This window comes from Sorghum bicolor, chromosome 1, assembly GCF_000003195.3.
Source record: "Sorghum bicolor cultivar BTx623 chromosome 1, Sorghum_bicolor_NCBIv3, whole genome shotgun sequence".
NCBI lineage: Eukaryota > Viridiplantae > Streptophyta > Magnoliopsida > Poales > Poaceae > Sorghum > Sorghum bicolor.
This window is the reverse complement of record NC_012870.2, coordinates 20,182,737-20,198,792: the sequence shown is the minus strand read 5'-3', so window position 1 is coordinate 20,198,792 and position 16,056 is coordinate 20,182,737. Positions and strand designations below refer to the sequence as shown.

Genomic DNA, 16,056 nt, shown 5'->3' with positions numbered 1-16,056 from the left:
GGCGCGGCGGATCCGGTGGGGGGCCGCGCTTCCACTGGGCTGGCTGTGGTGCTGCGTGCTACTGCAGCTGCAGCGGGGCGGGGCGGGGCGAGCGGCACTCATCACCAACAAGGAGAGAGAGACTGGCGTCGTCCGAGGCCGTCCCTCGCCATAATTCCAGCCCACTGTTTGTGTGTGTGTGCCGCTGTAGCAGCGCTAGCGCGCGCCACCACCACCGTCAGCCTCTTTCTTTCTCTCTCTCTCTCTCTCTCTCTCTCTCCACCTCGCCGCCGTCGAGATTTCGTCGTCTCCTGGGGCTCGGGCAACCGAAGCAGCAAGCTTTGGGGAGGGAGGTTGTCCTCGGCGGACAGAGTCGTTGCCCGGGCCGATGCCGGCCCTGATGTAGATTGCTCATCCGCTTCGCCCGGTTGCCAACGTCTCTTCTTCCGGAGTAGCGGTTCCGGCGCGCCCCCATGATCTGCCAGTTGGAACCCTTGGGCGTTCGTGGAGGAGGTATCTATCGCTCCGTTCCGTTCCAATTGCTTGCTTTTCGTTTCGTTTCGTTTCGTGGGTTGCGTGGGGTGGTTTGGTACTTTGGGTGGGTTCGTGTGTGAATGAATGAATGAATGAATAACGGGGGACGTGGCAGGTTGCTCTGCCGGACAGTGATCGCATTTGGTGGCGGTGGAGGAGGAAGACGACGGCGAGTCGACGACCATGAAGGAGGCGCGCGAGGAGGAGAGGTGCCTTGACCCGCAGCTGTGGCACGCGTGCGCCGGCGGCATGGTGCAGATGCCCCCCGTGCGCTCCCGTGTCTACTACTTCCCGCAGGGCCACGCGGAGCACGCGCACGCCGGCGGCGCCGCCGACCTCGCCGCCGGGGCGCGGCCGCTCCCGCCGCTCGTGCTCTGCGCCGTCACCGGGGTGCGCTTCCTGGCCGATCCGGAGACCGACGAGGTCTTCGCCAAGATCCGCCTGGTGCCGCTCGCGCCCGGCGAGGTGGAGTTCCGAGAGCCCGACGAGTTCGGCCTCGGCGTCGGCGGCGTCGGCGTCGACCCCGCGGACGCCCGGGAGAAGCTGTCCTCCTTCGCCAAGACGCTCACGCAGTCCGACGCCAACAACGGCGGCGGCTTCTCCGTGCCGCGCTACTGCGCCGAGACCATCTTCCCCAAGCTCGACTACCGGGCCGACCCGCCCGTACAGACGGTGCTCGCCAAGGACGTGCACGGGGAGGTCTGGAAGTTCCGACACATTTACCGGGGCACGCCGCGCCGGCATTTGCTCACCACGGGATGGAGCACCTTCGTCAACCAGAAGAAGCTCGTCGCCGGGGACTCCATCGTCTTCCTGCGCACCGAGCATGGCGAGCTGTGCGTCGGGATACGCCGTGCCAAGCGGGTGTCCTGTGGTGGCATGGAGTGCATGTCTGGCTGGAACGCCCCGGGGTATGGGGCCCTGTCGGCCTTCTTGAAGGATGAGGAGGGTAAGATGATCAAGGGTCCTGGTGGGTACATGAGAGGCAGGGGGAAGGTCAAGATCACGGATGTTGTTGAGGCCGCAAGCCTTGCGGCCAGCGGCCAACCATTTGAGGTGGTGTACTACCCGAGAGCTAGCACACCGGAGTTTGTTGTCAAGGCAGCATCGGTGCAGAACGCGATGAGGAACCAGTGGTGCCCCGGGATGAGGTTCAAGATGGCATTTGAGACAGAGGATTCATCAAGGATCAGCTGGTTTATGGGGACCATAGCTTCTGCTCAGGTTGCCGACCCAATCAGATGGCCAAATTCACCGTGGAGGCTTCTTCAGGTTTTGCTTGATCCCATTTTTCCTCCCATACTTATTATATGCCATACTGCATTATGAACTGATGCATGCTATTTTTAACTTCCTTCCTGTTTGGGGTTAACAGTGTTGTGTTTCTGGTATCTATGAGACTATGAGTGTTTCATGCTCTGTGAAATTAACTGCTGCTATGGAACTATTGGTTCGATGTTAATATGGAATATGCATAAATTGCTTCAACATGATGTTTGCTTGAGGTGCTCTGGTTCACACTAGAAGGTGCACCTAAAAGATGACCAGCACAGAGTGCATGGTGCTTGGTGCTCAACCGTTTGTAGCCCACATGAAGCATCTGGAAACCTTTAAATTACTAGACAAAAATTCAATTATGAATTGGGCATCTGAGGAATTATTGGGAGAGAATACTTAGATGGGCAAAAAGCCACATCTCTAGTTGTGTTAGACTAGGACAGGAACAAGGTTTGTACAGGTCTAACCATAAAGAACAGCTTAGAAAACACAAGTGTACTACTTTACCTATAGCTATAATGAACTATATCATCTGTTTGATTCAGTTACTTTCTCTTCTGGAACGTATAGTTTTTGAATTTTTAGTATGTTTTGTCAGTCTCTTCTGGTCAATGGTCACTGAGATCACTGTTGTCATCTTCTACAGCATTGTTTCTCATCTCCATGTATCCTATCATCATAGGTGACAGATTCAGTTTGCAGCATCTTTTAGCTATGTAGCTATGTAAAAATAAAAAGATTTTACCAATCCAATAGATCATGCACATATCAATTAGGGCTAAAGAAAGATCTTTCTATCTAAAACTTTCCTTGGTTATCATATTTATAAAATTAAAAGTTAAATAAATATATATTTTACATATCACCTCCTAGAAAGTAATAGATCATTTTAACCATCCGATCTAATTAAATGAACAGCTTGCAGTTATTTGGGGGCACAGCAAGCCCCAACATTGTTTTGTTAGCATCAGGAGGCATTAGGGAACATTGAAGGTTTTGTTTGATACATATGAATCTCCCTTACAAACTTGATCTGCTTTATATGTGTCTAGCTAAAATTGAAATGTGGAGAGTGAACTGATTAACATTCACATATTCCAACAAAACATCCATTTATGTATAGGTCTCTCGGTCCTGGACTCCTGAATCAATTGGTCCTTTTCTTCCAAGTTTATGTCATCAGTACCTTAAATTTCCCTATATGATCAATGCCCTTATAAGATTGCTACCTGATCTTTAATTGCAGCATAGCATTGTACATCCGTACCTTAGAGATAGAGATTGAGGTACCAACGATAATATTGATCTAGCATTAGTTTAACTTTAATGTGCTACCTGGTCTTCATCTGTCCTTACCCTAGCATGTTTTTGTTTCTTGGAATTGCCTTGGTACATAGCTTGACAGGCAATGCAGGAATACAAATGTAGGTGTCTTACTAGCAGTGTTAAGTGAGTCATTTGAAGCTCGCCAGCTTGTCTTGTCTGATGTTATCAATTATAGCAGATGCAGAAAGAATTTATTTTTGAACACTAAAAGAATTTACTTGTGAAATTGGTAGACAATTTATTGTTAGATGATGCTTCCTTTGTCCTTATTAGCTCTGCAAGCATCAGCACATTGTCTTTTTGCCACTTCACATAGTTGCCAATTTATTGCAGGTGACATGGGATGAACCTGACTTGCTGCAGAATGTGAAATGTGTCAATCCATGGCTTGTGGAGATTGTATCAAGTATTCCACCCATTCACCTGGGACCATTTTCTCCACCTAGAAAGAAGTTGCGGATGCCCCAACATCCAGACTTTCCATTTGACGGTCAGCTGTTGAATCCAATTTTCCACGGCAACCCACTTGGTCCAAGCAACAGCGCTCTTCGCTGTTTCTCGGACATTGCTCCTGCAGGCATACAGGGAGCCAGGCATGCTCAATTTGGTTTACCCCTAACAGACCACCAGCTTAGCAAGCTGCACCTCGGTCTGTTCCAAGGCGGCGGTTTTAACCGGTTTGATGCTATCACTCCGCCATCCCATATATCCAAGGGTTTTGTGATCAGCAGTGCACCAGTCAATGAGAGTGTCTCTTGCTTGTTGACAATTGGCACACCACAGGCCACAGAGAAATCTGATGACAGAAAGAAACCCCATATAATGCTGTTTGGCAAGCCGATCCTTACTGAGCAGCAGATGAATTCTAGAGGATCAAGGGAAACATTCTCCCCTGAGGTTACTGGGAACAGTTCTTCTGATGGCAATGTTCAGAAGACAGGAAATGTATCTGATGGTTCTGGTTCATCGATTTGCATCGGTTTCTCATCCCAAGGTCACGAGGCTTCTGAGCTTGGGTTAGAAGCCGGGCACTGCAAGGTATTTATGGAATCAGAGGATGTTGGTCGCACCATTGACTTGTCTGTCTTTGGTTCATACGAAGAGCTGTACGGTCAGTTAGCTGACATGTTTGGAATTGAGAAGGCAGAAATAATGAGCCACCTTTGTTACCGTGATGCTGCTGGTGCTGTCAAGCATACTGGTGAAGAGCCATTCAGGTGAGTGTTTCCTTAATGTCATCAGCTTTTATTGACCTTGTATAATAATAAGTGTATACTAGTATATACTAGTACATTTAAACTATATATTGTGTGTGTGTGTGACAGTGACTTCATGAAAGTAGCACGGAGGCTCACCATAATAGAGAGCACCGAGGGGAGACTGCAGAAACCTCTCATCGAATACATGATGGAGCGGGCTTGATTGCATGACTGGTTCAATAAGGCAATCTGAAGCTTGTGAGAAGACTGAGCTTAGAGCGAAGTAACTGCTGTGTTTGCATTTGTGTTTGTCTGCCGTGAAGCAGAATCTCGATGTTTTCTGGTCATGTGGAAAACCTTGGTGTACGGATCTTCATCAGTCGTGACTTGGGTCGTTAGAACTCTGTCGTGATCAGTTGTGTTGTGCTTGGTCGAAGTTGATAAATAACCTCTTTGACGAATTATTAGCTTGGAATAAAGTTCGAGTTGTGCTAAGGAATGCCAGTGCCATGGCAATCCAGTTGTCATTGTCGATTTAGTTAAAATGTTTGTATCTGCTGCTGCAGTTTGATAGCACTTGCCTCTGTATGTTAAACTTATGGTGGTTATGTTTATTTCATCAGCTTGAAAATCACCATACCTGTGGTTGGTTATCTGAGAATCACCAGACATAGAGTTGGCCTGAATTGTGAAGCATGCATGCAGATCGCAGAGGATGCTCCGGTGCATTGTGCCATGCGCTTGTCGTTTTAAGGACTGGATCCTTCACGTGTTTTACACGGGGGTGGAACATGGAAATGCAGTAGTGGAGTCCCTTATTTGCTACGCGTAGCCTGAATCGATCGTACGGGCAGCGATGGCGATGCAGTGCCGATAGCTGCACGAGGCCTAAGGTCAGGCAGCACGACTGCAGACGTGATGCGTGATCTAGTGGCTGCAATGGCACCACACTACACACATCGATGCAAGTGTTTAGGCGTATGGGTTCCTTGCTGCACTCCTGGTGGCTACATGCATCTCCTATCTCCTGCGCTGATCCTGGTAGCTGGTAGTACTACTACGTTCAGCCATAGATGTGACGCATAAACCAAGGACCCAAGTCTAATTAGCTAGCATAAGCCCTCGTGCTCTAGATGAGGCAGAACCGTACCTGGTCCTGGTTGCCAGTGCCACCACGAAGTAGCGTTGTGGTTTCTGGCAATGGCGTCTGGATTTTCTTTATGGTTGTTGATTCGTGGTCGATGCACCTACTAGTTCTGCGCTTGAGCGTGCCAAGATTCTTCAGGAGGCCTCCACGAAACACAATGATTTTTGAGCCACACGCCTAAGGCCTTGTTTACTTCCCAAAAAATTTTACAAAATTTTTCAGATTCGCCGTCACATCGAATCTTTAGACGCATGCATGAAGTATTAAATATAGACGAAAATAAAAACTAATTGCACAGTTTGATAGGAATTGACGTGATAAATCTTTTGAGCCTAGTTAGTCTATGATTGGATAATATTTGTCAAATACAAACAAAAATGCTACAATATCGATTTTTTCAAAAAAATTTGAAACTAAACAAGACCTAGTTCCAACCGAACCCGGTGTCCCGGACTCTACCAAGGCCGAAGGTGTTTGGGCCATGCCCTATGCCCCGCGGTAAATATGCTTGCCCCTGTCCCGTGGGCCGACCTTGGCCATTGGCGAGTTTTCTTTCTTATCCTTTTTATTCAATATTCTAATAATAACTGCGTCTAATTTTTTTTATTTGATCTAACCTTTTTATCGCTTACGTGAAAAATCCTGTCACGTCTTGTCTTATTTTGTCATGCCACCAGGAGCGGAGTGACAACACTCAACCTTTCAATACAACATTAGATGAAGATGATTTTTTATGAAAATTATAGATCTTAATAAGATATACAATTTTCTAGTTTTGAGTCTTTTTTACGTTTGAGGACGTTAAGATGACAAAAAAATAGCAGTATAATACTCGCGTACTAGCGCTTGTCACATTAAAAAATAATATCTTTTTATATGATGCCAAATAAAGATACTTTTTATATGAAAATTGTAGGGCTCAATGAGATTTAAACTTTATAATTTTTAGTTTTTTTACATTTAAGGTCATTAAGATGCTCGAGAAAATAATAAAAGTTTTAGCAGCACATTAATCATGCTCCAGGGCTGGCCAAAACGAAAATTATATTTTTCTTGAATGAAGATATTTTTCACACTAAAGTTGTACCTATTGACGAGACCTACAAGTTTTTTGTTCCGAAGTTTTTCATGAAATTGTTAACATACTCAAGAAAATAATACAAATTTAAGGGGCATATTAATCGCATAACAAAGTCGTAGCCCGTCATTGCTAGACTAGTCGGTGGCACTTCTTCCACCTTTGGGAGACATTTTCCATGTGTAGAGCCCTCGTAGTGTCATGATTGGGGTTGATGCTATAGTAGTTTTGTGTTATTGTTGTTGATTGAAGTGTTGGAGCATGCCTATGTCGTCATTTTCCTAGACATGGTGGTGTGAGTAGCGTGTCAGCGATGTTGTGAAGGCTTGGTAACTCCTTCTAGTGACGACGATGTTGTAGCTCGTATGTCTCGTAGCATATTTAAATAGCTTATTTGTTCGAAGACCGGGGCACCATTTGTAGCTGGCTCAAGTAATGCTACATTAGAGTTGGCCATATTAGTTTGAGGAATATTTTGAAGATGTACGTAGTCTTCTTTTGTTATAACAACGGTAGTGTTGATGATTGATGCTAGATTAGACATTGCTTCTTGGTCGTTGAGATTATTGAGGTCATCACTTTCGTTGGTGTCATATGGCCATCAATTATAATGGTGGTAATTGGTGTACGATCCATGATTTGTGGAACCTATAGAGGGACACCAAACAATCCAAGCGGATGATGCCTATTGCGAGTGATGGTGTTGCGTCATGTCGTGGCATCCATTGTTGATATGGATTTAGTGTAGTGGCACGTTGGGGAGGTTGTAATTGTTGTCTCTTCTCTTGCCATTGAAGTTGTCGAGCAGTAGATGGCAGAGAAGTTTTAGAGCTTGAGTTCATAAGTTCGCAAACCTGAGGATGTCCAGCTGTCAAAGGGGGTCATTGGCTAGTGTAGATCAGAGTTTGTCATTGTGGGAGTGTCGAGAAAACATTGAGGAATGACCCCACTAGTTGACGTTGAAGCACCAGTTTCTTGTTGTGGAGCATGATTCTCGTGGGGAATAAGAAGGATATGCGATGTAGAGGTAGAACTAGTTTTTGAGGCACTTGTGTTCTCTAATGTAGCTAATGATTGTGCTATAGCTTTATCTAGTCGTTATAGTAGATGTGCTGATTGTTGATGAAGCACTAGCTGGTGGTGAAGTAATATTATGTTTTTTTGGTGGATCTGCTTTGTTTTTTTCTTGTTTAGCGACGACTGTGGTTGGTGTGGGGGTAGGCGTCTATGACATAGATATGATTGTATTATGTGGTAGCAGTGTCGCTTTGTTGATGAAGGACGAGGCATGTGATGATGATCATGTTGTAGTTTTCTTGTTGTTGTTTTCGTTCTTGTAGTGAGAGCCTATGACCTATATGGTTGATGCTACTAGTGAATATGACATGAGGGTAGATGCTATAGGAGTATCCAAGGTCGCTCCTAGATTTTCATGAACCCTTCATGTAGAGATCGTGACGAAGATGGTTGCACTCGCATCAGATTGGTTATCACCGTTTATGTTGTTGTCACTGACAGTGTTGCAGCTGGCATAAGTAGTGCTAGCATTATGTCGATGAGGCAGGCTATTGGTGTAGCAGTAGATGTTGCTAAATTTGTCGTAGTAGCTGGCATCGTATATGTAGTAATATTGGTTGAATTTGTCATAGTAGCTGGCATCTTATATGTAGCAATGTTGGCTGATGAAGAATTCATGAGGTCAGATGTGGTAATGTCGGCCTTGGTTGCTCCTAAGTCCTTCGTAGCCCTCCATTTAGTAGTTGGTGGAGGTGATGCCAATTGCATGGAAATGGTGCTCAACATTGATGTTGCTAGTGCCTTATGGTGAGGTTGTAGGCATGTGACACAGTTGTTGATGCGCTAGCCCTATTGTTGTGGTGATCATTGTTGTAGGTTTCATCAGGGGGTAGTAATGGTGCTGATGTAGATGTATTCGACATATAGTATGGCTTGAGCGATGTACATTTGGTTGTTGTTGGTGTATTGTAGGTGCTGAGGAGATCGCATCTGAATACACTTTAGATGCATCTGTAGAAAAAATGAGGGTAATTTGATTATCAGATGTGGTGGATGTTGTCGTCGGTGTTCCTCTTTTGAGTGAGGTTGGTGCCCCTGGTGTGTTGCTCTTCGACTGATTTAGATCTATTATCCATAGAGAGCTTAGGTGCCATGCAAAAGTTTTGTCTATCTCCTTTTGCATATGCTCAGATGTTGGTGTAGATGGCAATGGTCGTGGAGCGACTACTAGTTTATATGTTCTCAACGCTGGCGATGGTTTGTTGTTTGATGCGCAACTGTTGTTGACATATTGGTAGGTGTTGTTCCCATTTCTAGATGCAACCAAAGACCGAGACAAAAAATTTGGTGGAAAATTTGGGTGTAAAATCCATCGGTTGCTGGAGGTGTCGACAGGCGAACGAAGGTAGATGCTTGTGTCCAATGATAGAAGCCGCCGCAAAAGTCTCCCATGGTAATAGATCAAAATCTTGCTATGGATACCAATTGTCATGCCCCTAACCTGAGGGGGTGACTTCCCCTTAATTAGAGGCAAAGTTTAGGGATTTGAGAGAAGGAACGGTAGCCCTAGGGCTGGCCACGCCTAGAGAGAGGGAGAGAGCAATGGCAGCAGGTTCTGTTGTCGATCGGGCACATGGAAGATGACATGTAGAACATCTTTAGGGGAAGAATTGGGAAGAGAAAAGGAATATTGGAAGAAGGAATTGCTTTAGAACAAAGTTGTCCTTTAGCAAGGGGAGGAGATGGCTGTAGCAAGAGGATGTGACTCGCCCGACCCGTGGTGTGTAGCGGCGTGGGAACTGGTGATGGCAACGTGGGCGCTGGCATGCGCAAGAGGTTGAGAGGAGAGGTGGCAACGGCAAGAGAAGAGAGGGATATGGTTTTACCCTGAATTATTTTTGCTAGATTGAAATGATACATCTCCCCTTATATTTAATAGAGAATACTAGACTTGACATTATAACTTGACTTACAACTAATCTTAACTTCTGGACTCTTCCTACTTCTTGTTCGCTTGAGCTTATCAGTCACAATAAATCAACCAACAGTACTTTCTGCCATGGCTTATCAGTCAAACAAACAAGGAGTAGATAGAATATGCCACTACCGTGCTCACACTATGCCCAACTGACCCGTCTCGAGTCCACGCCTTTGTAGCTCACATGGCTGGATTGGGTCATGACACTGAACTTAGACAGAGTGGGGAGGATATCTTAACTTGGAGGTAGACTGGATCGAGAGGTTGATCGAGGGTCCATGAGGAAGAGGAAGCTAGAAAAGACAAATGAATCCTAAACTGAATAGCTTTGTCTTTTTTCATGATGAAGGTTGATTGCATTGACTGAATGTTGATAGTGTTGACTTGTGATAATGAGTCAAATAAAAGAGAGAGAGAGCTACGCTAAATAATGCTACTGTATGTTTTGTGTAACTGAATCGTGATTCAAATGTGGCTATGATGTGAACCCATATTTTAGGAAAGAAACAACCCGTTTTGCGGGTATAGACACTGAAGATAGTTGTTGTTCTTGCTACTAAGTTGTGGCAGCCGAAGGCTAGTGGCGCCAGCTGAACAAGACCGATGGGGTCCTCCGTTGTAAGAGCACCCTCGCCTTGGTGGTCTTCTTCCACTTGGCCAAGATGGCACAAGAGTGGCAGGCCCCTCTAGCCCCGCAAGACGGCAGCGTACTCCTGTAGCTAGGTGCTTCATCTTCTTCATTGACCTGGTCTGATGGGATGCACACTGGTTGTGATTTTGCCTGAGCTTTTGGACCTGTTTAGCTCATATCGAAAAACTTTTTATCTCATCACATCGAATATTTGGACATATGCATGAAACATTAAATATAGATTAAAAAATAACTAATTATATAGTTTGCATGTATTTTGCGAGACGAATTTTCTAAGTCTAATTAGTCTGTGATTGAACATTAATTGTTATAATTCTAAATATGCTATAATACTTAAAAACTTTTATCATGAACTAAACAAGGCCGTGTCGGTGTCGCGGTCGACCTCCGTGCACAGTGCACGTGCTATATCTACCTATCAGATATCCATCTTTTAGGCCTTGTTTAGTTGGCAAAAATTTTCAAGATTCCCCGTCACATCGAATCTTGCGGCGAATGCATGGAGCATTAAATATACATAAAAATAAAAACTATTTGCACAGTTTATCTGTAAACCGCGAGATGAATCTTTTGAGCCTAGTTACTCTATAATTGGACAATGTTTATCAAATAAAAACGAAAGTGCTACAGTGCCGTTTTTCACAAGTTTTTGCGAACTGAACAAGGCCTAGATTCTCCATAAACCTCTCACTTACACATCTAGGCCATGTTTAGTTCTAAAAAAATTACAAAACAGACACTGTAGCACTTTCGTTTGTATTTAATAAATATTGTCCAATCATGGACTAACTAGGCTCAATCGTCTCACAAATTACAGACAAATTATGCAATTAGTTATTATTTTTATCTATATTTAATATTTCATGCATATACCGTAAGATTCGATGTGACAAGGATCTAAATTTTTTTACAAATTTTTTTTTTAACTAACAAGGCCCTATTCCGGAGTACCCATATATCATCATGAGCATCGTACTGTGTACGACGGCGCAGCTTTTTTCCTTGTCTCGCCGTCTGCGAGTTTTTGCATAGCTTTTAGAGATGCTTCAGATTCTTCTCAAGCACGAACAACCCAAGGACCACGTAGCCGGCCCCGTGGGGTAGTACCATCAGTCTTTGCTTGTCCGTCGTCGTCTCGTCTCGGTCAGATCGACAAAAGAGCAGCTAGAAATCATCCGTCGAGATCGTCCAAAACGCATGCCACTGCCGACCGCTGCGTGAGATGAGACTGCCGGACTAGAGGCGAGGACGACCACTTCTGTTGCCTTTGCCTCGTCTGGCTGTGCCGCCGCGCGCGCTGCGCTGCGCTGCTACCGCCGTGTTGGGAGAGCGGACGGAGGCTGCAGCAGTTGCATGCGTCACGCGGCATTTTCTTTCCTCGTGGCTAATGATCACGGTTCACGCGCGACAATGTGCTTCTGTAGCGGGTTAATGCACTGGCAGCAGGCCACCGCTTCACCGGCCGGCCCAATAGAATGATGGCCCCTTTGAAAAAAAACACGCGCGACGTGCATCATGGCGCCTGGCCCTTCCTCTGCCTCAGCCAGCGGGAAATTTGGGCAAAGCCGAGGGAATCTGTACACGGCCCAACTGTTGGGCACTGCCATAATAAACCATAAAGCCACACACTCATTGTTGCAGCGACGAATGCCTGGGCTCTGCAGATGAAAATGCCATCGTCCCAAATCATGCATGGATCGCCCAAGATTACCATGTCAGATATGTGTAATTGTCCCAAGTTCATATAGGAGTATATACCTCCGCTGAGTAAAATGCCTACCACAAATGAAGTTATTGTGCTGAATTAAACAGTCTAAGTACACCAAAACATGCACTCCTACATGGATTAGAATCTTATAATATTACAAACTCCCTCTGTCCCAAAAAAGAATACAACTATGGGTCGCGTGCTAGTTAAAGTAGTTCTATTTGATCAAGTTTCTAGGCGCTAGATTAATTTATTATGAAAAAAATATTTTATAATTAATATAATGGTATTTATTTCTCATATCCTAAATATTGGTAATTTTTTAGTTATAAATGGTCAAAGTTAAGGCACTAAAACATGATATTGTGCTAGAACCTTATGTTATCTTTGCGCTATCTTTCTTTCTAAGACAATACCATGTAAGCTCTATTTGGTTCTAATAAATTTTAGCTAGTAATTGGCTATACATTTTTTTCATCTACTAATCATACATTTCCCTTTACATCACCGTGTTTTTCAACAATATGTGTTTAATTGAAACCTTAGCTCTAATTATATAATAGCTCTTCATGTGCAACTTAAGTGGTATATTAAATTATCTTTCAGTAGATCCATGTGTAAATGCGATAGGTTAATTATTTATATTATCTTTCATACTACCATTGGTAGGTAATTCAGATGTAGAATTACTGGGTTACTTGTTTTCTCATAACATCAAAAGTGAATAATTCAGAAGCAAATCACACCAGATTGCTACTATTGTCAATGAGTTGAGTAGACTTCACTGAGTTGGTGTCTGTATGATTACTCATTCTTTCTACAGCACGCCTTTTCTTAATTATCACATACTCTCTCTGACCTAAAATAAAAGTACATCTAGAGTTTAAAATTTATTCCACAATTAAGATTTATTCTTTTGAGCATATCTGTCGAATTCTGATAGTCATTCAGAATAAATAGTAAATTCAGTCATGACTTTTCAGCCAAACAAAGAGGCTCGTCAAAAAGGAAAACTAACCTGGAAGGATCTTGAGCACCATTTGGTCACCGCTACCACCGAGACTCCCATCCTACGGCAGGCGGCACCATCTCCACGGCACCTGTACTGCCAGTTTAGCTCCACTTCTTAGGGGTAAAAATGTAATTTCCACAGCTACAGTAGTTTGCACATTTGAATCCTAAATATACTCTTATTTCGGGAAAGAGGAAGCACGTGGCAATAACATTAAGATAAGATAGAGTTTGAAACATCTATCGGTTCTGGAGTTCGAGTGTTCGCTTGAGTCTATCTGCCGAATCTGCTAGGTATTTAGCAGCGTTTTTCTCCCACTATAAATCACCAAATAGTACTTTCAGTCATGTCTTATCAGCCAAGCAACTCTCACTAGAAAAAGACTGCGGCGTTGCGTGAGACACACCCAATAAGCTCGTTTGTCATTCAATTCATCGATATAAGGCCTGGTTTAGATGGTGAAATTTTTGGTTTTGAGTATTATAGCACTTTCGTTTGTATTTAATAGTTATTATCCAACCATGGACTAACTAGACTTAAAAAATTCATCTCGCAAATTACAGACAAATTGTATAATTAGTTATTCTTTTTTATCTATATTTAATGCTCCATACATGTGTCGTAAAATTTACGATTTTTCATCACATCGAATCTTACAACACATGCATGAAGCATTGAATATAGATAAAATAAAAACTAATTACACAATTTATCTATACATCGCAAGATAAATCTTTTGATTCTAATTAATCCATAATTAAATAATATTTGCTAAATAAAAACGAAAATACTACAGCCTTACCTACTGCCATAGGCCTGCTTTAGCACCACGGGCATTGTTGGATACAGTCATGGGCCACGACATGGAATGCCGTGGGTCTATTTTTGGTGTCCGTCGTCATCTCTGATTGACTCCAAAATTTAAAACATTTTAAGATTCTTCGTCACATTAAAATTTATAGCTTTTATAAATTTAGTTAAATTTAGCATGATTTGATTCTCTAAAATTTTTAAAAATACTTACAAATTAAAATAGAGGGAGAAGAAGTGAGTGTAGATGAAGGTACATGAGCATGATGACCGCCGCGCCCGCTACTCTCGGCCAATATATAAAGAAACAAACGATTGCCCATGCTTTGGCATGCTAGAGCCACGGCCCCCCATTCTTGCCTTCCAAGGCAGGCTCATCCAACGTGGAGCACCAGGCAATGCCCTGCAGGCCTACCTGCATGCGTACGTACACCTGCTTGGCCCTTGGATGGATGGGTCTCGATCGCCATTCTTTTGTTCGCCGCCGGGCATTACTATTGCTGCTGCTACTCACCGTGCAGTGTAGGCGTGTGGAGCAAACACTGGGGTGAGGAAAATAACGACGTCATATTTTTCAGCGCTACTTTGTACGTTTTTCTCTCAAAACATTTGAATATAAATATTAACATAAGTCAAATTTTAGCGAAACAAAACACGTCTAATCGGCGAAAAGTCATGACAAAACCGGGCCCGGAGAAGGAGGAGGAGGTCCCTAGCGAGTAGCTCCGCATGCATCGTGGGGACTGGGGCTCTGGGGACACTCAAATTTTTTGACTCAAGTAAGGAGAATGCGTCTCACTTGGACACTCAGGACCGCCTGCGTCTGCATCACCCGTGCCGTGCATGACCACCACCGGTCCCGACCCAAGCGTCGGTCCGTCCTAGCAGTGTCCCAGAACAAACCTCCATTTGTTACGCATGGGTGTGGATCGGATGTCCGTAACATATAGATGGACGTGCGCCACGTGTATATATATATATATAGTCAGTTTCAATGCATGTTTCATGAGAGTGTCATGCACATTAAATAGGGTGCCACATAAGTAAAACTGCTGACTTGGCAGGGTCATTAAATGAAGGAGTTTCATCAGATGAGAGAGGAGTTTCATCCCCATAAAGCTCCTATGGCTCGGTTACCTAGTTTATAGTCTTGGTAACTGTGCTATAAAACTATGCATTGAGACTGACCTTAGGTCAGTCTCAATGCATAGTTTCATGGCACAGTTACCAAAACTGTAAACTAGGTAACCGAGCCACAAGAGTTTTATGAGGATGAAACTCCTCTCTCATCTGATGAAACTCCTTCATTTAATGACTCTGCCAAGTCAGCATTTTGCTTATATGACACCCTATTTAATATGCATGACACTCTCATAAAATATGCATTGAGACTAGCCTTATCTATCTTGCCTGCCCTAGGGACATGGATCGATCTGGTTTGTCCGATAATTTCGTCGGCTTGTGATACCACCACACCTGTATCGTATGCGCCCCGGCCCGGCCCACCGTACGTACCCATTTGTTCCGTGCGCATTAATCAGCGCATGGCGTGTTGCATGGAAAAGACACGCATCTCCCGGCTGCCGTACCAAATTGGTGCCCACTGGCACTGTATGGTATGGCTCTCGAACATGTCTCGACTCACTCCTGTTTGCATCCATGCATGCATGCATGCAATGCAGGTTCTCGTTCTTTTCTGGCCGCACTAGCTGAATCTGAACACTCAGCGTGCGTGCCATGCATGTAGACTATCTCCTGCTCGTGTTGAAGCTTCCATTCATCACAAAAGGCACAGGTTAGAGCTACAGGGAGAGCATTATATGTTGTGGCACACGCAGGCGCTGTAAGGCATGCATGCGAGAGGCGCCCCGGCCCGGTACGGTACGGCACAGCACGGTGAGATTGGCACAGCCCAACAATCAAAAAAAGAGAAAAAGAACAAGAATTTGGTCGACCCAACGGCCGTGCAACCTTTTATTAATTTTGCCTATCTACTACGGAGTACTATGATCGATTGCGAGAGCTGAGAGGCGGCCAGCCGGCCAGGCCAGGACGATCGAGCTAGCCAAGAGGACCACCGGTACGGCGGCTGCTAGGTGAGGTGCATGAGACCCCATCGATCCAACGACCAGATTGTTGCATGGTGTTGTGACCTTGTCGTCGTCGTCGATATGATGTTAGTTTACGCCTTGTTTAGTTCGTGGATGAAAAGTTTTCTCACAAATTCAAAATTTTCATGCAACACGTAGCTAGCTTAGGGCGGTCGTTTCTGTCTATCTGACTACGAGAACAAATCCAACGTAGGCAAAAAGAAGATGCGGATGTTCATCTCGGAAGC

At 44.4% G+C, this 16,056-nt stretch overlaps 1 protein-coding gene across 1 annotated transcript; it reads left to right on the top strand.

Annotated features, from left to right (window-relative positions):
• LOC8067406 (auxin response factor 22) lies at positions 1–4,950 on the top strand. Its single transcript, XM_002467023.2, has 4 exons — positions 1–492; positions 629–1,785; positions 3,451–4,334; positions 4,443–4,950. The coding sequence occupies exons 2-4, from the start codon at positions 697–699 to the stop codon at positions 4,537–4,539; spliced, it is 2,070 nt and encodes a 689-aa protein (XP_002467068.1). The 5' UTR covers positions 1–492; positions 629–696; the 3' UTR covers positions 4,540–4,950.